The sequence below is a fragment of the Lissotriton helveticus genome, chromosome 8 (genome assembly GCF_964261635.1).
Source record: "Lissotriton helveticus chromosome 8, aLisHel1.1, whole genome shotgun sequence".
In the NCBI taxonomy this organism is placed as follows: domain Eukaryota; kingdom Metazoa; phylum Chordata; class Amphibia; order Caudata; family Salamandridae; genus Lissotriton; species Lissotriton helveticus.
In genome coordinates this window covers 1,592,463,546-1,592,489,729 of record NC_136069.1, presented here as the reverse complement: position 1 = coordinate 1,592,489,729, position 26,184 = coordinate 1,592,463,546, and the positions used below count along the sequence as shown (strand labels likewise).

Below are 26,184 nucleotides of genomic sequence, written 5' to 3'. Positions count from 1 at the left end.
GCATCGTGAATCGAGGGAAGGAACGCCTTGAGAGCTAGGTGGACTGCATTCAGCTCCAGCATGTTGATGTTTTAGGTATTTTCTTTGTGCGACCACAGACCTTGCACCTGTAGTTGACCCATGTGCGCTCCCCAACCTAGAAGGGAAGCATCCGTGATCAGTGTCTGCACAGGGGGAGGTTGATGGAACAGAACTCCCACCTGCATATTTTGTCTTTTGGTCCACCACGGAATGGAAGCTCGAGCTGCGTCTGAGAGAGTGATGTGATCGTCCCAGCGAGCAGATTGTTGGTCCCACTTGTCCTCCAGATCCTGCTGAAGAGGACGCATTCGAAGTCTGGCATTCGGGACCAGGAAGTTGCATGATGCCATCGACCCTAGCAGGGAGGCAATCCGGCAAACTTTCTGAGCCTTGTTGCGAAGTACCAGCTGACATTTCTGGGTTATCGAAAACTGTCTCTCCTCCGAAGGAAACACTTTTCCTACTTCGGAGTCTAGCAGAGCTCCTAGGAAGTGAATCTTCTGGGAGGGTTGAGAGACTGATTTTCCGAAGTTTACATGTAGCCCTAGTCGCTGGCAGAGCTCTATGCAAGTCTGGAACTGACTTTTTATGCTGTCTGGAGAAGTACCTTTCAACAGCCAATCGTCCAGGTATGGGTATACGAAGACCCCTCTGCGGCATAGAGCAGCTGCCATCACTCCAACACGCTTTGTGAACACCCAGGGAGCCGACTTCAACCCAAACGGCAGGACTTTGAACTGATAGTGGGAGGTCCCCACCCGGAACCGAAGAAATCTTCAGTGACTGGGGTGTATTGGAACATGAAAGTAGGCATCTTGGAGGTCCAGCAAGCACATCCAATCTCCCCTCCTGAGATGTGGATATATTTGGTGAAGCGCCAGCATGCGAAATTTCTCCTTTTTGACGCGCAGATTGAGAGTTCGCAAGTCCAGAATGGGTCTGTATTCTGCCTTTTGGCCCTTTTTTCTGACCAGAAAATATCGGGAGTACACTCCTTTTCCCCTTTGCGACAATGGCACTCTCTCGATGGCTGACTTCTCGAGAAGAGTGGCCACTTCTTTTTGCAAAAGGTGTAACTGATGATTCGATGTTGCCATCGGGGGAACAGGTGGAGGCTGATGACTGAAACGAAGACAGTATCCATTCTGAAGTGTAGATAACACCCATCTGTCGTTTGTGATGTTTCGCCACTCTTCCAAATGACCCGCAAAGCTTCCCCCAACTGGAGTGGTCCACGGCGCTGGGGGAAGGAAAGACTCATTGCTTTGACTGGGCTTTGCCGGTATATTTGCCCTGGCGTTGATTTCCTCCTCCTCTGGAATTACGCTTTCCTCTATACTGGGACTTTTGCTGTCCCTGCTGGTCTTGACTCTTCTGCCAGTTAGGGGTTTGAACCCGCTGTTTTGAAGAGCCCTTGTTGTAGGAGTGGTATTTCTTTTTGAATTGTTTTTTCTTTTCGAGCCCTACCGCCTTGAGAGTGTCCAGCTCTGCTTTCATGCGCTGCATCTCTTCATACATGCTCGCTCCAAACAGTGAAGTCCCTGAAAAGGGCAAGTTCAGAATGCGCGCTTGGGCTTCTGGTTTTAAAGCCGTTAGGCGTAACCAGGATGATCTCCTTGCCGATATTCCATGGGCATATCCATGCGCCACCAGGGTAGCCCTGTCCGCTGCGGCACTTATAATTTGGTTGGAGACTTGACTGCCTTCCAGAAGGATCTCCTCAAAGTCCTTACGGTCTTCTTGAGGGAACTTATCCACAAAACGCTGTAGAGAATCCCACAGGGACCTATCGTAACGCCCCAAAAGGGCTTCTGCGTTGAAAACCTTGAGAAAAGACGCTGAAGTACTACAGACTTGTCTCCCCCACGAATCTTGCGTCTTGCTGTCCTTGTCCGGAGGTAGAGTGGCAGAAGAGGAAACCGCACTGGACTTCTTCGCTGCTGCGATGATTACTGAGTCCGGGGGCGGATCAGCTCTGAGAAACAAGAGGGTCCTCCTCTGGAGGTATGTATTTCCTCAGGATCCTCACCGGAGCCGCTTTGACCGTTGCTGGAGTGAGGAATACCTCCATCACCGGATCTATAATACCAGGCACCAACGGCAAAAGGGGTTTAGGTGCCGACCTGTGATGCAGCGTTTCAAAAATCACTGAGGTCTTGACCTGCGGAGTTGTTAAGGGAACTCCCAGTTTTAGAGCCCCTCTACCCAGTATGTCCTGAAAGGTGAAGATATCATCGATCGGAGATACCCTTGATGGCGGGGAGTCTGTCAGAGTGGGAGAGTAGTCTCTATGGGAGCGTGTCGGAGAAGAAGAGGTAGTAGGAAATCTTCGTTCTCTCCTCCTGCTCCTAGATCTTGATCTACGCCTGGTGGATCGAACCCTGGAGCATGGTTTTTCACTACGGCGAACCGGGGAGCGTGATCTTTCTGTGGACCTCTCTGGAGAGGGAGACCGTTCTCTAGACCTAGAGATCGGTTGCTGCAATCGAAACGCTGTCTCCTTGTCTGTAGCCCAGTGATGTAGTGGTGCATACCATCGCGGAGACAGTCTGACGGCAGGAGTCTGCTGTGCGGCGTCCCTCACAGGAGAGCCTGCAGGTGTTACATCCTTTCGCCCATGTGGAGGAGGTGTAGGAGAATGCCTTGATCCTTCGCCGCCCGACGTATAAATGATCACATCAGGGCCGGAAGATGAACCTGATGAGGAAGACAGGCTCACAGAAGAAGGCGTGCGACTGTGAGAACCACGATGTTCTGGAGTTCTCGTCCTCTTGGCAGCATGACTGATGTTCACTGGAGAGCCCTGGTCACATTCCGCAGGTGAAGCTGTTCTTGAGGACCTCTGAGATGTAGGCCTATAACTCAAAGACGGAGCCGGCCGGCTCGACGTCTCGGTGTGTTGTGCCACAACTGGCTGAGGCTGTGCCGATGAATGGTGAAACTGTGGAGACTGCGCTGGAGTCCCATGTCTCGACGTCGAACGCCGGTGAGGTGACTTCGACGGAGGCCTTCTCGACGTCGAGCGCCTATGACTGGACGCCGAATTAGGATGCTTGGACGCTGAATGCCCTCGACTGGACTGCGATGGATGTCTCAACGTTGATGTCCTGTCGATGACGGTGAATGCCTCGACGTCGAGCGTCGATGGTGAGACGCCGACGGAGGATGTCTCGACATAGACCGTCGATGGTTGGATGGCGACGGAGGATGCCTCGACGTCGATCGTCGATGGCCTGGTGACGACGGAGGGTGCCTCAACGTCGAGCGTCGATGATGGGACGCCGACGGAGGGTGCCTCGACATCGAGCGTCGATGATGGGACGCCGACGGAGGATGCCTCGACGTCGAACGCCGATGACTAGGCATCGACGGAGGCTTCGACATCAAAGACTGGACCTGAGGCTTCGACAGCGGAGGTTTCGACATCGAGCTGCCATGCTCCAACGGCAACCTCTCTCTCAACACTGCACGTCGCCCGATTGACGTCAGCGGAGTTACCTTGACTCTTGACGCTGAAGTCTTCACCGCCGAGGGGAGTTGACTCGTCGTTGGTGGAACCTTCGACGCCGATCCCGACGCCGAAGGAGAGCAAATCGAGGACATCTCTTGACGTCGACCGCGTCCTGCGCTTTTTCTGTCTCTTTGGAGACCTACCTCTCTCAGAAAGTCAATAAATTCTGATTTTTTCTCTGTCCTTGAGAGTTCTACTTGACAAGGACTTGCAGTGATCACAGCTTTCTGCAGAATGAGAGTCAGGAGGACAGAGGATACACTCAGGATGTGTATCAGTCTTAGCTTTCTTCTTCCCACAGGAAGGGCAGTGATCAAAAAGCGAAGGCATTTTGACAAAAAAGGTAGCACTAGCTCTCTAAGGCTAAAAGTGAATACAAAAATTGAAGGAAAACACCAAATATTGTTGACAGAAAGTCAAAAAAAGGTGGGAGCTGTTTAACCAGGGTCCTGACTGAAAGAGCCGGAAAGAACAACTGACCTACCTGTCACCCCTGAGGCATGATGGGAAGCCTGGGGTCATGGCTGCCTTAAAGGCACGGTGCCAGTTTTAACTGAAAATGCTTTCAGTTTCTGTGTTATTCACTTTTCAATGCAGCCTATGGCTGACAATGTCTTTTATGAGCAATTTTCAAGATTTACGAGTGCTTTTACTCATTAAAACACAAAGTTCAAGGACTATTTGACCTAATGTGTTTTTTGTTTCCTTTCTAATTGCTGTACATATACAAGTGTTTACATTGTCTAGCCTTGGTTTTAGGGCTGCAATGGTGTGAGAAAAATGATATATGTATTTACATATATTTGGAGCGAGATATATGTGTTTTTTTACATATATATTTTTATGTTGTTTCCGGGGTCCCGCACATGGGTGGGAATATTCAGTGCTTATGACTATTGATGAGGATCCCCTGGAAGAGAAGCTTGGATACTGGGTATTCTCAACAGAGGCAAAAATATCTAGCCAGTGTTCTCATGTCTACCGGAAGACACCCTGTGCCACCTCAGGATGTAGATGCCATACTTCATCTACCAGGCACCGCCGGCTGAGCTGGTCTGCCCTGCTGGGTGGCTCACGATTAGGCAGATGCCTTTACACTCCAACCTACTCCAGAGAGTCATAGCATCTTGGAACAGGACCCAGGACAAAACTCTGCCATGCTTGTTGCAGTACCACATAGTGGTGGTAGTGTCTGTGAGAACCCATACCTTGATGGTCAGTGGAACGGCCTTCAGTGCAAATCCAATGGCCTACGCCTTCAAAAAACTGATATAGAGTTGGGTTTTTGCTAGAGACCAGAGTTCTCCGTTTTTCACCTTGCCCAGATGACAATACCAACCCAGCATCCGTCACCACCGTCAGCTTTGGGTGAGGAAGGAAGAGCGGTCTTCCTCTGGGTCAAATGTGGTCAAACAGCTACAACTTCAGCTCACATAAGGTATTCTCCGAAACCAGGGATGGCTTTTGACAGGTCTCGCTGGTGCCCACTGGGACGTCAGATTCTACTGCAGAGCCTACAAATGCCACCTGACCTAGTCAACAAGAGGGATGCATGAGGCTAACAAGAGCAAGAAGCCTCAGGGCTTATTTCGTTGAGATCCAGGACCACGGCTGAAACATCAGGATCATAGCCCGAGCCTCCTGGAAGCATTGCAACAGAGGAAAGGCCATGAACTACACTGTGCCCAAGACAGCTACTATGAAAGAAGACCTCTGTAAAAGGGTCAGGCGCGACTCCGACTCTGTGACAGTGAACCAAACAATATCAGGAAGTTTGCCTTTGTCTGGAGGTGGTTCACGGGTGACTGTGGCGAGCCTTTCTTTTAACTGCCAGTATTCAAGTGGCAATCCACCACCATCACTTTCGCGAACACCCGAGGGGCACAGGTTAGGCAAAAGGCGGAGCATGGCAAACTGAAAATGCTCTTGGTCAATCCTGAACTGCAGGTAACGTCTGTGGAACTGCAGGACAGGTATATCAAAATACGTGTCTTGCAGGTCCAAGGACACCATCCAGTTGCCCTGATCTACCGCAGGAGAACTTGGGCCAGCATGAGCATTTTGAATTTGTCCTTCCGCAGAAAGGTATTCAGAGGGTGAAGATGCACGATGGGCCAAAGCCCTTTAACCTTATTTGGCACAAAGAAATAGCAAGAGTAAAAACTGTCCCTATTTCCGAGTTTGGAACCCTCTTGATGGCTCTTTTGGAGAGTAAAGCTTGCACCGCTTGTCTGGGAATGGACAGGTGCTCCTCTGAGAGCTAATCTGATGTGGGCCGAAGGTGCAGCAAGTCAGAAAATAACGGTACAGAAAAACTATGGTGAAATATTTTTTTAACCCATCCGTTGGATGGGATGGATTCCCACCCTCGGAAAAAGTATTGGGTCCTGCCTCCCCTATATGGTGTTTGTGCACCAATAAGGGAAACGAAAGCAGCTTTGTAGTGCTTGCTGCCGCAGGTGAGGGGTACTGGGAGGATCGATGCTCATGGCGACCTGTGCGGTGCCTGTCAGATCCACTTCACCGGCCTGAAATGGACTGGGGCAACTGGTAGTTCCTGTAGGCAAACCCCTGGAGTAGCCTTGTAAACCCCTAAATTGGTGCATGAACTATCTGGCAGAGGTCGAAAAGGCCTAGGGAGCCTGCCATGGCCCAACTCTCTGTAAAGTGTTCTAAGGCAGAGTCAGCTTTGTCTCCAAATAGGTGGGAGTCATTCAAAGGCATAGTCATAAGGGATGTCTGTGCATCACCTGAAAAACCTATGGATTGTACCCACGCATGGCGATGGTGCACCACACTAGTGATGTTCGCTCACCCCAGGCAATCAGTAGTATTCAGGAATGTACTAACAACGTATTTGTGCCCATCTTAACAGGTTAGGTTTGAGCCAAGGAGGCCCTAAATCCTCCCGGACTACGAGCAAGAACTTGCTGCACATGTCCAAGACGGAGTGAATGTAGAGGCCCAATAGGCAAGCAGCATTTATTGACCTCATAGCTAATCTAGCTAAATAGTACATTCCTTTTCTGAATTCTTCACTCTTCTTTGACTGCGTGTCGGAGGGGGCCAGGGGGTGTTGTAAGGGATAATTTGTGGTTCACTTTGCTGGTGAAAGCATGAACCACCAGGCTCTCTGGAGTAGGATGGTAAGAAAATCATAGTCGCCTGGTCTGTGGTATCTGGCCACCTTCCTATTCACTGGAAGTAAGACCTAGGCTTACACCTAGTGTCCATCATTGTGTCAGTGAGGGCTTAACTGAATGTGTGCAAGGGCTCAGATGAAGCATGAAGCAGGTCCAGGATGCAAAACATCTGCAAAGGACATTTGTCATAACTTCAACTGAAGAACAGAAGACAGCTGTAGATCCAGAACTTCAGCAGCACGTCGAATCACTACAGCAAAGGAGGCACTCTCTTCCCTTGGGGAGGGGGTGAGTGTCCACAAGGAGAAATCAGCCCTGTATAAGGGGTAGTATCAAGCCCACTGTCCACCTGAAAGTGTATGCAGAAGCAGTCTTCATCATCATAGTGAAGGTAGTAAGTCATCCCCATCCCCACCATTGCAAATCCAGATAACGGCAAGCTATGGTCAGAATCGAAGCCAAAGATACATCAGAGCCTTTAAGTATGCCTCTGTGGTAATGGAGGAAGAAAATCATACTCAGACAATAATGAGATCGGATCCATCCTAGCAGGTTAAGATCAAGACGTTGGTTGAGGTTCAGACCAAGCCGGTTCGGGCCAGACATTGGCATTTGCACCTTATTGACCTTTGGTGTCAGTTGCATTGCGTCAGACATCAATGGAGAAAAGGCAGGCTTTGGAGCTGGAATGGAAGTCTGCACTAGAGTCAGTGCATAACCTAAGATGGGTTCCAGGGGTACAGATGATGCAGAGGAGGGATCTACTGGCAGTAACTTGACTGGAGCCTCCTGTGGAACTTTGGGGACCCAAAGGTTCACCAGAGTAAGGCAAAGAGTGTCTACTTGAAGGCCTCAACCTGTTGCGGCGTACACTATGGCCTAGGAAACTCGGGGCACGTCAGGACCAACTGTGGATTCTGCCCCTCAGTTGGGAATTTGGAGCGTGACAGCTTCTCTTTAGGTTGAGAGTACCCCGTGTAACCCAACAGGAGGGCCAGAACATGTGTAGTGCTCTATTACCCAACCGTGAATTGCGATGCATACAACTCTGTGCAAGCCATTCCAGTTATTTGTGCTCTCCCGCTGAGCCACTTGATTGCCAACTATTAGAACACATTGTCACAGTCAGACTGATCAGGTGCCTTTCTCTTAGGTGTCTATCAGTGGATGCTCTGTACAAGTGGCTGTCATGGAGGATGTTGTGGGCGTCTGCATGCCACTGGAGTGATTTAGTCACCTCTTCTGTAATAGGGTGGTTGGTATACGGATCCTTAAATTCACTTTCTTTTCCTAACCTCCTAGATCAGTTTAGCTTAAATTTGTGTTGTGCCGTAAGGTGGCTGGACAATAACGAGATTCCTGTTTCTTCCCTTGAATGGGTACAACCTTGTCTAGCAAAGATGAGATGTTTTGCACAAGGAAGACAGGATTTGGGGTAGGGTTGAATCTGCCTCCAGAAATAAACGGATTGAGAGAAGAGGGAGGTCAAAATCTAGTTATAGAAACTTCATGTCCATCACACTAATTGTTGAGCTTTGTTATGCTTCTTTCCAGCTTGCCCTTTACCAAGAGGTTGTCAATGTCAATATTTTGAAAAATACAAACCCATCCAGTGTACTCCTTGTTTTTTGGGTGGGCCAAAATCATTATTTTTATCTACAGCCCCCTGTTTATAGTCATCCAGCATCAGAATGAGTTATATGGTATAATAATAGGACTGAGGAACTAATTGACCAACGTGATGTTTTAAGCTGGTCATTGATATAGGATATGTATTTTTTTTAGATATATTCAGACTGAAAGTGTATACGTTGTGTGTTCTTATAAGGTGCCAGAGGCTCCATCTGTCTTTGTGCATGGAGAAAATGCCTTATTATGGTTACTCTACTATCTGTATTACGCTTTTTACTTTCCATGATGAAGTTGTCCTTTTTGGGGATCAACTGATCCTGTGTAGCACTTGATTCATCAGAGAACCATGACCCCACGTTACTTGGAGGTCAAACTCCAACCCTTCAGTAAGATCATGTTTTGCCGCAGGGAGCATGTTGAATAGGCCTCCTATAGAGATAAAACATCAGGGGCTCTGTCGGATTGTTGCCAACTTTGGATGGCAGCAGCTGTTGTTCACTAGTGTGTTCACAGTCAAGGGTCTGGTTTGGCAGGGTTGGTGTGTCAGAATCCAGATTCTGGGAGGCTGATTGTCAATCAATTATTAGAGATTTAAGCCTCAGTTGGTCTTTTGAGGTTGGGTGGTTACCATTCTGACATGAAGAGAGAGTATTAGAGGTTGAGGTGTTCCCTATATCTTGCTTTTTCTTAAACAAGAACAGGACTTCTGGGTTTTTGGTGTCCTCTACATGGAGCTGGGCAGAGATAGGTGTTGCATATGTTGCTTTCCATTTTTCCATAAAACAATAAGGTGCTCTCCCTTGTGCGGCGGTATACACCCATTACAACGCATTTTTTACAACGCACTACCATTACAACGGAACTTTTACAACGCAAATACTATTACAACGCATTTATTTACAACGCATGTTTTTACAACGCAGGTACTTTTACAACGCATACCATTACAACGTAAGTATTGGTAAGTATATAATTATATTTAAAATGTTATATGTTAGGTTTTTTTTAAAGGGGTATTTTTAGGGTTCAGGGTCAGTTTTGGGTTTTTGGGTAAAGGGGTATTTTTAGGGTTCAGGGTCAGTTTTGGGTTTTTGGGTAAAGGGGTATTTTTAGGGTTCAGGGTCAGTTTTGGGTTTTTGGGTAAAAGGGTATTTTTAGGGTTCAGGGTCAGTTTTGGGTTTTTGGGTAAAGGGGTATTTTTAGGGTTCAGGGTCAGTTTTGGGTTTTTGGGTAAAAGGGTATTTTTAGGGTTCAGGGTCAGTTTTGGGTTTTTGGGTAAAGGGGTATTTTTAGGGTTCAGGGTCAGTTTTGGGTTTTTGGGTAAAGGGGTATTTTTAGGGTTCAGGGTCAGTTTTCAGTTTTTGGGTAAAGGGGTATTTTTAGGGTTTAGGGTCAGTTTTCAGTTTTTGGGTAAAGGGGTATTTTTAGGGTTCAGGGTCAGTTTTCAGTTTTTGGGTAAAGGGGTATTTTTAGGGTTTAGGGTCAGTTTTCAGTTTTTGGGTAAAGGGGTATTTTTAGGGTTCAGGGTCAGTTTTCAGTTTTTGGGTAAAGGGGTATTTTTAGGGTTCAGGGTCAGTTTTCAGTTTTTGGGTAAAGGGGTATTTTTAGGGTTTAGGGTCAGTTTTCAGTTTTTGGGTAAAGGGGTATTTTTTGGGTTCAGGGTCAGTTTTGGGTTTTTGGGTAAAAGGGTATTTTTAGGGTTCAGGGTCAGTTTTGGGTTTTTGGGTAAAGGGGTATTTTTAGGGTTCAGGGTCAGTTTTGGGTTTTTGGGTAAAGGGGTACAGGGTAAAAATAAAATAAAATTAAATTTAAATTAAATTAATTAAATGAAATGAAATTAAATTAAATTAAATTAAATACAATTACATTAAATTATATTAATTTTAAATAATATACAATTAAAAAAATTATATATACTTACCAATACTTACGTTGTAATGGTATGCGTTGTAAAGGTACCTGCGTTGTAAAAAAATGCGTTGTAAATACATGCGTTGTAATAGTATTTGCGTTGTAAAAGTCCCGTTGTAACGGTATGCGTTGTAAAAGTATGCGTTTTAACGTCATACATCCTTGTGCGGCTAGCTGGGTGGGAAGCGTTTTCTGTGTTTCCTGGGTCGATCTCACTCAACCTCTATCTGGAGAAAGGTTAAAAGATCCCCTGACAATCTTCCTTTTGGCTAGCTTTTCCTTATGAACTTTTAGTAACCAAAAGGAAGGCTCAATTATTTCTAATGTCTTTTATTGTCTTTGATCACAGTTGATCCCAGGTGAAGTTTCTTATGCAATCCATATTATACTGACAGTATCAGATTAAAGCTTCCAATATCTTTTTTTATTCCTTTAGCAGAGCACCTCTGACAGAAATACTATAAAACGTCTACAATACATGACTTCAACTAGAAGGCATGAATGAAGAATTAACAACAAGTCAATATTGTTGAGTAGTTCCTAAAAATACATAGGACTTGCGCATTTAGACAACATAAACTAAGGGATTGGTTTCCAGACTGATTCAATTCACCCCAAAGGATATGTTAACCTTTAGACCAGCTAGCTCACAGTGCCACCATAAGCCCCCTAACCTTACCAAGGAGCAAATAGTTTCTGGCAACTATCGAACATGACAACCGTTGATCCTTCAGGGATCATGGAAACAGTACATTACCTTTTGCTCAGTCAATCATGCTTACCTTGTCTCAGAGATACGCAGAACAAACAATGGGGACATTTTTAATAAACATTTATTGAACTAGCGTCATTCGAGTATAAAACAGGTTTGCTGCGCCAACCATTAGACAGAAACAGATGTATAAGATAACAAGTACCAACAGAGTAAATAAAAGGTAGAAATCTACCATGGTGCTAAAACGGTGATTATATGCAGGCATATATACAGAACAGTAATAAAGCATACTCCTACGATGCAACCCTACCTAAGTGTACCTAAATGTACCTTGCATGTATGTGGGTATAAAGCCAAGAATCCCCTAAGAAAGAGCCAACCCCATTACTCAATGGGAGAGAAGGAAGCATCCCATTTTGGTCTCGACACGCCGCAAGGGATGTCAGACCACTGCGTGCTGGAGCTTCTGCATGCAGGGACCTCAGTGTCTTGTGTCCTCTGTCTCTCTAGAGTGGGTATGGTTCTTTTATATCATAAATATAGCCTTGGGGTTCCTAACACAATCGCTATGTTGTGAGTATGATTATGCAAATGAGTCTAAAACAATACCTGCAATTATGCAAAGTAGTCCTTTCGCCCTAGGATGAAAATGAACATGACTTATACAGAGTATGTCAATCCTGTTATGTACATCATGTGCAGGGGACTTTTCTAAGAATCTTCATGCATAATAAATGAGGCTAGTTTCAAGGAAACCTGTCGACATCTATTCAGCACATAAATGGGTAAAAGATCAGTGCTAGAACCATTATGCAGAGCAAGGTAGGAAAATGTAGGTGAAAGGTCATTTAGCTATTTAGGCCTATATTGGGATACATGACAATATAGCAACATAGGTGAGTCCAGGGACTGAACATCAGACACAAAGCAGAGTCATTTCTAGCCAAGAAGGACTGGGTAAGTAAAGGAACCCCATGCGCTAGAGGGGGGTTTTCCAGGGGTGCTATAAAAGGTTAGCATATGTGTAGGTGCTAGAGTTTTCTACGTTGGATCCTAATTAAGCACCATTAGAATTTTAAAGCGCCTGTTTTAATCAAGGTATTTGACAAACTATTCTCATCCGATGATCAGCCTGTTAATTGAATGCAGGTTTCTCAAAACATAATTCATCCTTTCAGATACAAATGTCTATCTTCCAAGGCTCACCTTGCCTTTACCTCAAAACATGAAGTTATTTATATAGTTAGGTGTTTATTAGGAGTGGGTGAAATGCGTGGATGAAATTAAAACATTGCTCGTGAAATCAGGGGCAAGTCGGGAAACGTTACCTTCATGAATTCAGGTGAAGTTTCTGAATCTGCTTGAGGTGAAGTTTAACATCACCCACCCAGACTCTTTGCAGCTGACTGCCCTACAGAAAATCAATAGGACTTGAGGGTTCAGGAAATTGGTTCATGGAAGTGTTTTCTATGCTGCCACTCAGGGCTGCTCATACCCTTGTGGGGCTTCCTACTGCCTAACATTCCAACCTTCCAGGGCGAATATTCAAATTTGAGCTCACAGAACGGGGTGTGAAGGGTGAGACTATATCATATACTCCACATTTATCACAGGTACAGTAAACGTAACATTCCCAAAAAGAGTTACTTTGTTAAAAAAAAAAACTTTAATAATATCAACAAATGTAGCTATATAAATAACTTCTTCTGATGGATACTTCTAACCTCAGAGGCCTCATCTTTTGAACAGATACCAAAACAGTTCCTCGCCAAAATCTGAAGACTCTGGCGAGTGGACTTCACACCCGGAAATCCTGCCGGACTGAGCAGACAAAATGGCCCTCTCTCGGAATCTGTGAATCAATACAGTAATTCCTGGTGAAGGTTTGGACAGACACCCATGTAGCCTCATCGCAGATGTCTAGCATGGCAGCGCCGCCGGCTAAGACCGTAGTGGCAGCCTTAGCTCTGGTACCATCAGCCCAAAGGTCCTCAGGAAGCCAGTACATGGCCAAGTTATAGCACATTTTTATGCACCGCCTTCCCTTTCTTTGCACCAAAGAACCTTAAAATTAGCTGGTCGTCCACACAGTGCTCCTTAGTTTGATCAATGTAAAAAACAGAGAACAATTTTGGGATTCAACCATTGAAAAAAAGTGGTGAGCGTGACAGGCTGTCCCACAAGGAAGGACAACACCACTTTTGCCAGAAATTATGCTCTGGCCCTAAACACCAGCTTGTCCGGAAAGAAGATGGAATAAGGTTGCTGCACCAACAGTGTCCTGCAAATCAATAGGGGTGCACAGAAGTAATTGCAATATGGAATCAGTCTCAAGGGTGAAAAGTCACTATACAGGTGTGTAAAGGCCCAAAAGACAAGCACATCAAAAAGGTTAAAAGCAAGTTTTAGTCCCACTGCGAAACAAATAAAAAGCCTTTGGGAAACATATATGTAAGCCCTTTCAAGACGTTCATCACGATTGTTGACAAAAAGGTAGGACCGATCAGGCAAACACAGAAAAGCCAAGAGAGCTGATAAATAACCTTTAATGATACCCTAGCCAGACCTGGCTAGGTAAAAGACAGGTGATGTGAAAAAGCAGTATGTCAGACACTTTAGTCTGCAATGGATTGACCTGATAGTCCATACACAGGCCATAAACTCTGCCCAATGCCCAGAGTAAGTGGACTTCATGGCGGCATACCACCATGTTGACATCTATACCTTCTACAGGCAAGTCAAAGCCACTCAACTGGATCAGGTCATTCTTCGAGCATGTAGGTGGAGGTTGTGGAAAATTGGATGAAGAACCTTGCACCGCTGATGGGACAGCAGATCCTCTCGCAGAGGCATATGGAGCACAGAGAAATGTTCAGGCTCAGAAGTTCAGAGTACCATACTCTCTGAGCCCAGTCTGGGGCTATCAGGATGAACTGTGTCCAGTCTCTTCTTACTTTCTTCAGAACTCAGAAAAGTAGCAGCAGAGATTGAAACACGCAGAGGAGATGAAATTCCCAATAAAGGCAGAAAGGCCTTGAGAGCTAACCATGTGGCATGCAGCACCAGAATACTGATTCGATATCTCTGTTCCAACAGAGAAACAGAGACCTCCGATCTCCACCTTGTCCAGATGGCCTCCTCAGCCCAGAGGCAATGCAGCTGTCACAATCATGAGCTCTGGGTGAGATAGGGAAAACAGCTGGCCGCTGTTGAAGTTCCTGGGCCACCTGGTCTGACATGCAAATGGTGTTTATGTGGCACCTCCAAGTCCTGAGCCCATGGAAAGAGGAGGGTTCACTCGAGAGTAGGCATAAAGTATTGGGCATGAAGCACCAGCTCAATACACAAGACCTAGGAGCCTCAGAACCATCTGGACCGGGACACAGGACCGAACCCAAGACATCAGGATCATAAGCTGTATTAAACAGACTCGCAAGGGGTGGAAGTCTTTGAACATCCACTGTTTCTAGAACTGATCCTATAAAGGGAATCCTCTGAACCAGCCAAAGGTAGGATTTTGACTCGTGGAAGGGAAAATCTAGGAACAAAAGCAGTAAGATGGTAATTTGCTGGTGTGTTAAGACTGTATGTGAAGAGCAATCATTCAACAGACAATAATCAAGGTACAGGAAGATGTGCACTCCCCCACCTGCAAAGATGGGCTGCAGCCACTTGCATTCCGTTCGTGAATTCTCGGAGGACTGAGGTGAGACCAAAGGGCAGAATGGTGAACTTGAAGTGATTGTTCTCCTCTTACAAATCAGATGAAACACCTATGGGACTGCAGGATGAGTGCATGAAAGTACGTGTCCTGCAAGTTCCAGAGTGGACAGAACCTGGGCAAGGGTTAGCATTCTGAACTTGTCCTCTTGAAGGAGAGCATTCAGGAATTGAAGGTCCAAAACTGGCCTGAGGCTGCCATTTTTTTTAGGTGCCAGGAAAAGTTAAGTGGGCACCTGCAGAGGCTCTCATTCTTAGGCACCTTCTATTTCGTCCGTCTGGCCAATAAGGATTATACCTCTCTGGCAAGAATGGAGGCATTGCCAAACACATAGCGAGACACTGGACGGGATCAATACGAACTCAGCTCCGGATCTGATTTTGGTGTTGGAACTGCTTCTGGAACTGGTGTCCCCGTAGCCAGGGCAGGCACGAGCACCCTGTGGACAGATGTGTCCTTTGTCAAAGGAGTGGTAGCCCAGCCAGGCGCTGGTACGAGACTGGCAGTGTATGAATGGGGTAAATCAGTACAAGGGTGGTGTCTTCCAGCTGGGATGCGAAAGGGGGCCCTGTGAATCTGTGGGCCTGAGGGACCTGAAATCATCCTGAAGATTTTCTGCATTGCCTCCTTGAAGACCTCTACCAGTCACAGATGGCCCAGGAAACTCAGGGTGCATCAGTTTCAACTGTGAAATGGGGTCAGAATCGGATGCTATGCACAGTCAGGCCTTTAGAGGGCCAACAGTATGACCCCTCTGGAGTGAGAGTGGGAGTGGGAGTGGTAAGATTCCCGTCACGACATGTCCAGGAACTTCACCTTGATTTACCCAAGGCTGGAGATGTGGATTGGAATCAGGACTTGAAGCGGGAACAGGTCGGGACCAGGGCTGGGATTTGAAGCATGATCAGCACTGTCGTATATTTGGCAAATTGAAGGTTCGCCTCCCACTCCCTGATGGCCTTCGGATGCATCAGGGAGCACTTGTCAGATGACTTCGACTCAAGCCTAGATCCAAAGAAAGACTTTATGTGGAATGTGACTGAAAACTGCTTCCTATAGGTACAGATCTGTTTGAAGTCTGTACTTTGTCAGAGAGCCATCCCTGGCCCATCTACATTTTGGATGTGTGTGCCCCCATGCTAATGTAAGTATCACCTTGAGAATACACTTACCATAGTCAAATGAGGGGATTGAAGGGGCAGTCAAAATAGATCTTAATGGCATTACTTCCTTCCACCCTCCTGGCCCTAGGGACCTTGGACTAACTCTCATAAAAGGCTATCTAGTGTGGCCCGGCCATATGACCTTTCAAGGTTGGGTGCTATAGACAATACCCCTGACACCCCTTTCATGCGAAGGTTTGTGCAGGGGCCATGCTCTGTCTCTCCTTCTAGAAAAAAGTTTTACAAAATTTGCCTTGTTCTAATTTCAGATTTTTGGTCTTTTTCCCTTCTAGTTCTTAGCTCTATCACATGCTTCAGGTTTTGAAGGCAGTTTATTAAGAATATACCTCGACACTGCGTACACACCACAATGTCTGCAGACACAAAACCCTAGAGTTTCTTTTTATTGAATATCGAACCAAGTCATTTGTCTTCTTTCCACCAATTGAGCACAGAGAACCAAAGGCAAAGGGCAATTATTATGTTTCCTTTTGGCCCTTAGCTAGCCCCGAACCATGCCCTCACCTTGCTGCTGGCTTCACCGATGCCCCTGTCCTTCAGTGAGTGAGTGAGGGCGGGAGGCGCTCCATCATCCGTCCTGGTAATGGACTCCAACTCACAGCAGGGGAGGTTTCAGGAACACACCACTGACAAAGTTTTAATATTCTGCGCTGTATTTATGGAGCCGCTCGCTCAAGGAGCTGAGCGCCTCTTCAGCACAGATTAGAAAGGGATAGGCTGTGATCCGTCTTCTCTTAATACCTCTCACTGCATAGACAGAGTGGAGCCCAGAAGCGACGGAGTAGAAGACACGTGCGATATCACACACAGTGGTTCTTCGGAGAAACAAAGCTGTGGCTTGCAAACAGCAACATTTATTTATTTTGAAGGTTTTGTATAGCGCGAACATGACCCTTGCGGGTATCTGAGCGCTTTACAGGAAAGATAGTTGAACAAAAGAACATTGAATGTCAAAGTTATGTCCTACAATACAAGCAGCCGTTAAGAGAGTTAGATATCTTGATCATGTGAATTTAGTCATGAGAAGAGATTGTACTTTTTTTAAAGAGGCAGTAGAGGGATTCAGTCTGGTTTCTGGGGGCAGTGCATTCCAAATCCTAGGAGCGATTCCAGAGAAGGCACGGTTGTATGTTTTCTTTTTGGAAATCTTTGTGGTTTCAGAAGATTACTGGAGCTCCTGGAGGATTTATTGCCACATGATAGCACCAGTTTCTGGGCCAGATACCTTGGAGTATTGTGATGTAGGGCTTTGTGAGTCATGCAGGCGATTTTTTGTTGAATTCTTGCTTTGAAAGTTAGCCAGTTAAGAACTTTCAGGTCAGGGGAAATGTGGCCCTTTCTTTTGGAACCTGTGATGAGCCTGGCCGCTGACTTGATTAATGCTCTTAGAGGGGCCGTTGTAGATCTGGGAAGTCAGCAAAGAGCTGCACTACCATATTCAAGTATTGGGATTACTATTGCTGGGTCTGCCAGTTTGAAGTCATTTGTGGGAAGGAAGGGTTTTAATTTTCTCTAGATGTTCATCTGAAAGTTTGCTCCTTTTGTTGCAGCACTCATGTTTAGATTTCTGTCCACTGTTAATCCCAGCGATTTCGCGGAGTCAGTAATATGAGGTTGGCAGTTGAGCGCTGTTAGTTGTTTAAGCCATTCTTATATGATGGTTGATTGGTTGAGTAGAGCGATTAGGAGGAACTCAGTTTTGAAGGTGTTTAGTTTCAGGTAGGTTTCGGCCAGCCAAGACAGAGTTTTTTGTAACATTAGATTGAGAGATTTGATGTCCTCCAGAGAATTTATCTTTAAATATAGTTGTGTATCGTCTGTGTGCATGTGATAATGGATGTCTGAGGAGCTGAAGCCACCATAGATCTCAACGAGGGACAGCATCTTCCATCCCTGCATGCCTGTTGAAAGCCTTGGCGCTGCCCTTGCTTGCCTTGGTCTCAGGGTGCAAAGCAGTGACATAGTAAACAAGACTCTCCCAGTCCCAGTTACTTCCTGCAGTTTCAATTTTTGTCCTTCCACTGGACCCTCAGCAGCAAATCTGAAGGCCGCTGAGAAACAACCTGAGAGACAAGGGGGTCAACAGTTTAATGTCAGTAGGGGGTGAAGAGCATGTGATGTCACGTGCACTAAATGGTATTTTGGTAAATCGACCTCCCTAAGCTTCAACAAGTGTAGGTTGAAGGCGGTCCATTCCACTGGACTGGAGTATATTTTTTCACTACAAGAAGGGGCCAAACCATTACTGTCACCATCATCATCATCGCCTGGTGTGAAATGAGATGCGGAAAACGTTTGTGAGAGATCTGCTGGTCATTTGCTGCATGAGAGCCTACATTAAAAAAAATCTATAAAAATAGGATACAATTTTATCCATTAACCCATAAGAATGATCTTGCGAATTCCCCCAAAAATCAATAAAATACAATCATACAAAATGAATAGCATGCTTAAATAAATAAAACATTTCAAACCTCTTAAGCAGTAGCTGATTTAATACAACGTTATCTGTCCAGCCTGGTACTTCTTTGTGTATATGTTGACAGACTAAAACGTTGTGAGTTAGGCTTGGTTAAAACGAGGGTGATCGCTGGCTGTGGAGATGAGTCGATAACACGTAGAGCCCAGGAACTAATAATACCCAATACTTTCACTTTGCGTGGAATGCTTTGCAACCAAGTGCAAGGGATGAGATACAATGCTACTCATGACTCAGACCGGTGCACGTGCCCGCACACGTATGTAGAGGAACCGAAGCACTGCCAGTGTTTTAAGAAATAGCTTAGAGTTGGTAGTGTCAATGGTTCAAAAAACATAATAAATTTTGGGGACATGTGAAGTGGACACACAAAGCAACCATCTATAGTAGGAGAGCAGTAGACAAGCAAAAGACCAGTAGTTAAGGTTCACCCACACCAGTGGGCAGCTGGGATGCCCGAGGGTAGCTACCGCGCTTTATAAATGTTCTTTTAATTTCATTATGAGAGCACAATGTTAACCAAGCTGAGGGCAGCATGAACACAAAACCAAAGGGCCTTTCAGATGCAACAAAACTCCAAAGAACTCTTGAATGCTCGTTGTAGATGTTTACATCTGAGAATCACTTTTTAGTCACTTTTTGCATCATGAAAAGTGAAGCAGCTGGATTTGGGGGTTTTCTTGCCCAGAATGACTACTATATCCAAGGTCTACTGATACAGCCACACTTTAAACCTAGGGTGATTACACCAAAGGACAGGTCGTGTGCGTTTCAAACCCTGAAATCTTAGAACAGGCTGGAACTGAAATCACGACTGCTGAGCCGCAGCTCAAGGTTGAATTGTTAAGGTGTTCACATTTATATAGCAGTGTACTTTGGATTTACATTAAAATAATTGCCGCAGTCACTGTTTCACAAGGTTCTGAGTTGTACAGATGTTTTCATTATTTATAAAGCCTCACTGACCTATGTTGATTTTATTAACGCACACACTGATGCTCCCAGCTCACTTCCTTGAGTGAAGTCTCCTTCTCATGCGTCTCAGGCCCCAGTGGAGGGGGGCGAGGTAGGCACCTTGCTGAAGCAGCATCCACAACAGTCTGTGGACAACAACTTTTTCAAAGACAGACGGAAAATTATCTAGTGGGCACAACAGAGATTCGCGCCTAAGAATCCAACACCTTCAGTCCTTACCCTTTAATACAGGTAAAGGAGTCACGGAACAATGGCCTGCTAGTGGGGGTTTACTCATAGAAGTCTATGGAAGGATAAGCCACACACTGTGGTTTTTTAATTCCTAGATTCGTTCTCATTACTTAGCCCGTGCTTCTCCTAAAAAAAACCTTAGGGCTGTCACTTAGATCTCTGCTTTGCTCATCTCGTGTTGATCCAACATCTTATTTCACACAAACAAGACTCATGGCCATGTGAAGGGCAGGCGGATGCCACCACGGTGTGCCAGGGCCTTGATGGGAGGTGTGAGGCAGGGAGGCAGACCTTAGCACGTGCAGCACCTGCAGTACCAGCAGCACCAGCAGTAGTTGCGGACACGGTGTTCCAGGCCCTTGATGGGAGGTGTGAGGCAGGGATGCAGACCCTGGCACCAGCAGTACCAGCAGCACCAGCAGTAGCTGCGGACACGGTGTGCCAGGCCCTTGATGGGAGGTGTGAGGCAGGGATGCAGACCCTGGCACCAGCAGTACCAGCAGCACCAGCAGTAGCTGCGGACACGGTGTGCCAGGCCCTTGATGGGAGGTGTGAGGCAGGGAGGCAGACCTTAGCACCAGCAGCACCAGAAGTACCGGCGGTCACGGTGTGCTAGGCCCTTGATGGGAGGTGTGAGGCAGGGAGGCAGACCTTAGCACCAGCAGCACCAGAAGTACCTGCGGTCACGGTGTGCTAGGCCCTTGATGGGAGGTGTGAGGCAGGGAGGCAGACCTTAGCACCAGCAGCACCAGAAGTACCGGCGGTCACGGTGTGCTAGGCCCTTGATGGGAGGTGTGAGGCAGGGAGGCAGACCTTAGCACCAGCAGCACCAGAAGTACCTGCGGTCACGGTGTGCTAGGCCCTTGATGGGAGGTGTGAGGCAGGGAGGCAGACCTTAGCACGTGCAGCACCAGAAGTACCTGCGGTCACGGTGTGCTAGGCCCTTGATGGGAGGTGTGAGGCAGGGAGGCAGACCTTAGCACCAGCAGCACCAGAAGTACCTGCGGTCACGGTGTGCTAGGCCCTTGATGGGAGGTGTGAGGCAGGGAGGCAGACCTTAGCACGTGCAGCACCAGAAGTACCTGCGGTCACGGTGTGCTAGGCCCTTGATGGGAGGTGTGAGGCAGGGAGGCAGACCTTAGCACCAGCAGCACCAGAAGTACCTGCGGTCACGGTGTGCTAGGCCCTTGATGGGAGGTGTGAGGCAGGGAGGCAGACCTTAGCACCAGCAGCACCAGAAGTACCGGCGGTCACGGTGTGCTAGGCCCTTGATGGGAGGTGTGAGGCAGGGAGGCAGACCTTAGCACCAGCAGCACCAGAAGTACCTGCGGTCACGGTGTGCTAGGCCCTTGATGGGAGGTGTGAGGCAGGGAGGCAGACCTTAGCACGTGCAGCACCAGAAGTACCTGCGGTCACGGTGTGCTAGGCCCTTGATGGGAGGTGTGAGGCAGGGAGGCAGACCTTAGCACCAGCAGCACCAGAAGTACCTGCGGTCACGGTGTGCTAGGCCCTTGATGGGAGGTGTGAGGCAGGGAGGCAGACCTTAGCACGTGCAGCACCAGAAGTACCTGCGGTCACGGTGTGCTAGGCCCTTGATGGGAGGTGTGAGGCAGGGAGGCAGACCTTAGCACGTGCAGCACCAGAAGTACCTGCGGTCACGGTGTGCTAGGCCCTTGATGGGAGGTGTGAGGCAGGGAGGCAGACCTTCGCACGTGCAGCACCAGAAGTACCTGCGGTCACGGTGTGCTAGGCCCTTGATGGGAGGTGTGAGGCAGGGAGGCAGACCTTAGCACCAGCAGCACCAGAAGTACCGGCGGTCACGGTGTGCTAGGCCCTTGATGGGAGGTGTGAGGCAGGGAGGCAGACCTTAGCACCAGCAGCACCAGAAGTACCGGCGGTCACGGTGTGCTAGGCCCTTGATGGGAGGTGTGAGGCAGGGAGGCAGACCTTAGCACCAGCAGCACCAGAAGTACCTGCGGTCACGGTGTGCTAGGCCCTTGATGGGAGGTGTGAGGCAGGGAGGCAGACCTTAGCACCAGCAGCACCAGAAGTACCTGCGGTCACGGTGTGCTAGGCCCTTGATGGGAGGTGTGAGGCAGGGAGGCAGACCTTAGCACCAGCAGCACCAGAAGTACCTGCGGTCACGGTGTGCTAGGCCCTTGATGGGAGGTGTGAGGCAGGGAGGCAGACCTTAGCACCAGCAGCACCAGAAGTACCTGCGGTCACGGTGTGCTAGGCCCTTGATGGGAGGTGTGAGGCAGGGAGGCAGACCTTAGCACCAGCAGCACCAGAAGTACCTGCGGTCACGGTGTGCTAGGCCCTTGATGGGAGGTGTGAGGCAGGGAGGCAGACCTTAGCACGTGCAGCACCAGAAGTACCTGCGGTCACGGTGTGCTAGGCCCTTGATGGGAGGTGTGAGGCAGGGAGGCAGACCTTAGCACGTGCAGCACCAGAAGTACCTGCGGTCACGGTGTGCTAGGCCCTTGATGGGAGGTGTGAGGCAGGGAGGCAGACCTTAGCACCAGCAGCACCAGAAGTACCTGCGGTCACGGTGTGCTAGGCCCTTGATGGGAGGTGTGAGGCAGGGAGGCAGACCTTAGCACCAGCAGCACCAGAAGTACCTGCGGTCACGGTGTGCTAGGCCCTTGATGGGAGGTGTGAGGCAGGGAGGCAGACCTTAGCACGTGCAGCACCAGAAGTACCTGCGGTCACGGTGTGCTAGGCCCTTGATGGGAGGTGTGAGGCAGGGAGGCAGACCTTCGCACGTGCAGCACCAGAGGTACCTGCGGTCACGGTGTGCTAGGCCCTTGATGGGAGGTGTGAGGCAGGGAGGCAGACCTTAGCACCAGCAGCACCAGAAGTACCTGCGGTCACGGTGTGCTAGGTCCTTGATGGGCGGTGTGAGGCAGGGAGGCAGACCTTAGCACCAGCAGCACCAGAAGTACCTGCGGTCACGGTGTGCTAGGCCCTTGATGGGAGGTGTGAGGCAGGGAGGCAGACCTTAGCATGTGCAGCACCAGAAGTACCTGCGGTCACGGTGTGCTAGGCCCTTGATGGGAGGTGTGAGGCAGGGAGGCAGACCTTAGCACGTGCAGCACCAGAAGTACCTGCGGTCACGGTGTGCTAGGCCCTTGATGGGAGGTGTGAGGCAGGGAGGCAGACCTTCGCACGTGCAGCACCAGAGGTACCTGCGGTCACGGTGTGCTAGGCCCTTGATGGGAGGTGTGAGGCAGGGAGGCAGACCTTAGCACCAGCAGCACCAGAAGTACCTGCGGTCACGGTGTGCTAGGTCCTTGATGGGCGGTGTGAGGCAGGGAGGCAGACCTTAGCACCAGCAGCACCAGAAGTACCTGCGGTCACGGTGTGCTAGGCCCTTGATGGGAGGTGTGAGGCAGGGAGGCAGACCTTAGCATGTGCAGCACCAGAAGTACCTGCGGTCACGGTGTGCTAGGCCCTTGATGGGAGGTGTGAGGCAGGGAGGCAGACCTTAGCACGTGCAGCACCAGAAGTACCTGCGGTCACGGTGTGCTAGGCCCTTGATGGGAGGTGTGAGGCAGGGAGGCAGACCTTAGCACGTGCAGCACCAGAGGTACCTGCGGTCACGGTGTGCTAGGCCCTTGATGGGAGGTGTGAGGCAGGGAGGCAGACCTTAGCACGTGCAGCACCAGCAGTACCTGCGGCCACGGTGGCGATGGCGCTCTCCTGCCCGATGATGTGCTCCTTCAGCCGCTGCTCCAGGGGGAATCTACGCCGCTCCTCCAGCGCTCTCCTCTTCTGCTCTTCCTGAAACTGTAACAAAGAACCAGCGTTCATTAGCACACACAATCTTTTTTGGTCTTTTAGGTCTTGTTTTTTAATTCCAGGTACACAACATAAATGAAGCAACATCACCAATACAAAGAAGACTGTTGGAAAGAGGTACAGATTCAAAAGACACCTCTGGTCACAAGACATGCCTGCTGGTAAAACATGGGGTGCAGTCAGGTAGGCAAATAGAATCAGTGCAACAAGCAAGCAAAGGAAATCAGGGAAGGGAAACAAAGGGAACCAGGGAGTTCAGTCAGGCAGACAAATGCAATCAGTGAGTGCAGTCTGGCAGAAAAAGGGAATCAGTGCATAAGGCAGACAAAGGGAATCAGTGCAATGACGCAGACTTAAAGAATCAGGGCGTGCAGTCAGGCAGACAAAGGGAATCAGTGCAATGAAGCAGACTAAGAGAATCAGGGTGTGCAGTCAGGCAGACAAAGGGAATCAGAGCAACAAGGCTGACAAAGGGAATCAGGGAGTGCAGTGCCAGTCAGACGAACACATGGAATCTGTGCAATGAGGCAGACAAAGGAAATCAAGGAGTGCAGTCAGGCTAAAAGCAAAATCAGTGCAACAAGCAGGCAAGGGAAATAAGGAGGTGTAGTCAGGCAGACAAAGAGAATCAGTGCAAAGAGGCAAACAGAGGGAATCAGTGCAATGAGGTAGACAAAAAGAATCAGGGAGTTCAGTCAGGCAGACAGAGAGAATCAGGGAGTGCAGTCTGGCCAAAAAAGGGAATCGGTGCAACACTAGAAACACAGGGAATCAGGGAGTGCAGTCAGACCAACAAATGGGTTCAGTGCAGCGAGGCGGATATAGGGAATCAGAGAGTGCACTATACAGAACAACAAAACAGACCGCCCTTTCTCATACAAAAGGCCCAACTAGGGTCCTTACATAAATTAGCAGTGGTAAGTTCACTGACACCAGAAGCAATTCAAGGAAACCATATTATAAGACAAGATACATTTTTTATTTCATTTCTCTTATATAAACGTATATTTTTTCTTTAAAGAAAGAAGTAACAAAAATAACCAAACATTTCACAGAATGATCAGACGTCAGACGTCAGGACAGACTAGTAGCGCTACTAGTCTGTCCTGACGTCTGATCATCCAGGTCTGGTCACCAGGAGACTTCTTCAGGACTCATTTCATCGCCCACGATTTGGCCTTAATTTTTGATAAGCACTTTGTGTGAATGTGTTCTGAGTGTATTTATGAACTGAATGATTGAAGAATGGATGTGGTTATTTGAATCTTTTTTTAATGAGTGTTAGATGGAATGGGAGTCTTGATCAAATGACATAACCGATTTTGAATTATTATGTGAAATGTGGCGCTGTGCTTTTGCTTCCAGTCAACGTACTGTGGGGGGTTGGCCACATCGGATGTCTAATTGTATTACATGGCATTGCATCTCTTGGTGCTGAACGAATGGTGGTATGGGGATAGGATGGACCCCGTTTTTGCAGTGAAGCGAAGGTGTATGGGAGAGTTCACTCTACATACCATATTGTATTCGACGCCGCTACGCAACTCCTTACCGTCGGCCCCTCGGGTGGTATTCAAAGTATGGAAACAATCCCTCCGCAAGATGGGGTGGTGGAGTAAGCTGACTGGGGAAACCCCACTGTGGCACAATAGCTGATTGCTGCCGCTAGCTGCGTTATCCGGATTTCGAGGGTGGGATAACATAGGAATCTCAACATTGGGTGATGTGATGCGAGGCTCTGTTCTGAAATCAGTCCAAGATCTTCAATGGGAGCACCAGATGCCTAAAACGCAAGTTTACAAATACCTCCAATTCCGGCATGCCATCCATCCTCGTATCGCAGAGTTAGAGGCTCTCTCCGAATTCAGTCCGATAGAAGCCAAAGTATTTATGGGTGATCTGCAGCACTATAAAATCTCAAAAATCTATCAGTCACTGGTGACCAATAGTTCTACGACATTGGATAAACTTAGAGAGGCATGAGCGGGTGACCTTGGCCAAATAGACGGGGATGATTGGATGGATGCACTGGCCTCCCTTCGGGGAGCCCCATTAAGTGTAATGGGGTAACCCTGTAAACCTCAGAACCTGGGCGGGTAATTAAACAAACAAGAATGGTTCTGTCGGAAAAAACAATTCAATTCAACATAGTACTTAATACATGGATATAGCCATATATCCAATGAAGGATATATGCAATGATTACACATTGACCACAAACAAAAGGAAAAAGTATGTCTTTTAGTATTCAATCTTTTCAAACTTTGGTTTCTGCAATGAATCAGATATGCTATCCAATATACATAGAACACATGGGCTGTGAATAAACAAAGTGCCTAGGTCGTGACTGGTGACTGAGTGTTACAGGTGACAAAACATAAATACATAAAAGAAAAAACTTTTTCAGAATATCCACTGTAAGGCACAATAGTCACATGAGATTTAAATTGTTCCTTTTGTTCAACAGGACTTTGTGCAGACGGATATATGGCATAGAACGTCGAGGTTTCGACCCTGGGGGCGATGTGCTGATTTATGTGCATCTAAAGCGGGTCTTCATCAGGCCTGGATACTGGTTGGACAGCCTATTAATGTAAATAACATTGGGCCAGGGCCTACTGTGTGTCAGTGTTTAAAAACTAAAAGGAGGGAAACCCCCTTATTAGGCTCACCTTAATATTAGGTGTATGATTCGTCTGGTCTTCTAATGTAGATGGTGCATGTCACCCGACAAGCACCTGTAGTACTCACTGGTTCTAGAATCAATATATGATAAAGACCTTAGTGCCAAATATGATAAACCATGGTTTTTATGTCACAGAGCCAATATTGTTAGGGTCTCATCATACCTTATTATTTC

At 47.7% G+C, this 26,184-nt stretch overlaps 1 protein-coding gene across 2 annotated transcripts in view; it reads right to left on the bottom strand.

Annotated features, from left to right (window-relative positions):
• CLPB (ClpB family mitochondrial disaggregase) overlaps positions 1–26,184 on the bottom strand; it is a 1,099,187-nt gene that overhangs the window by 458,737 nt on the left and 614,266 nt on the right. For both annotated transcript variants that reach the window (XM_078658618.1, XM_078658616.1), the window contains exon 7: positions 23,198–23,312. In XM_078658618.1, coding sequence (XP_078514744.1) covers positions 23,198–23,312 — 115 coding nt within the window. The remainder of the gene's footprint in view (positions 1–23,197; positions 23,313–26,184) is intronic.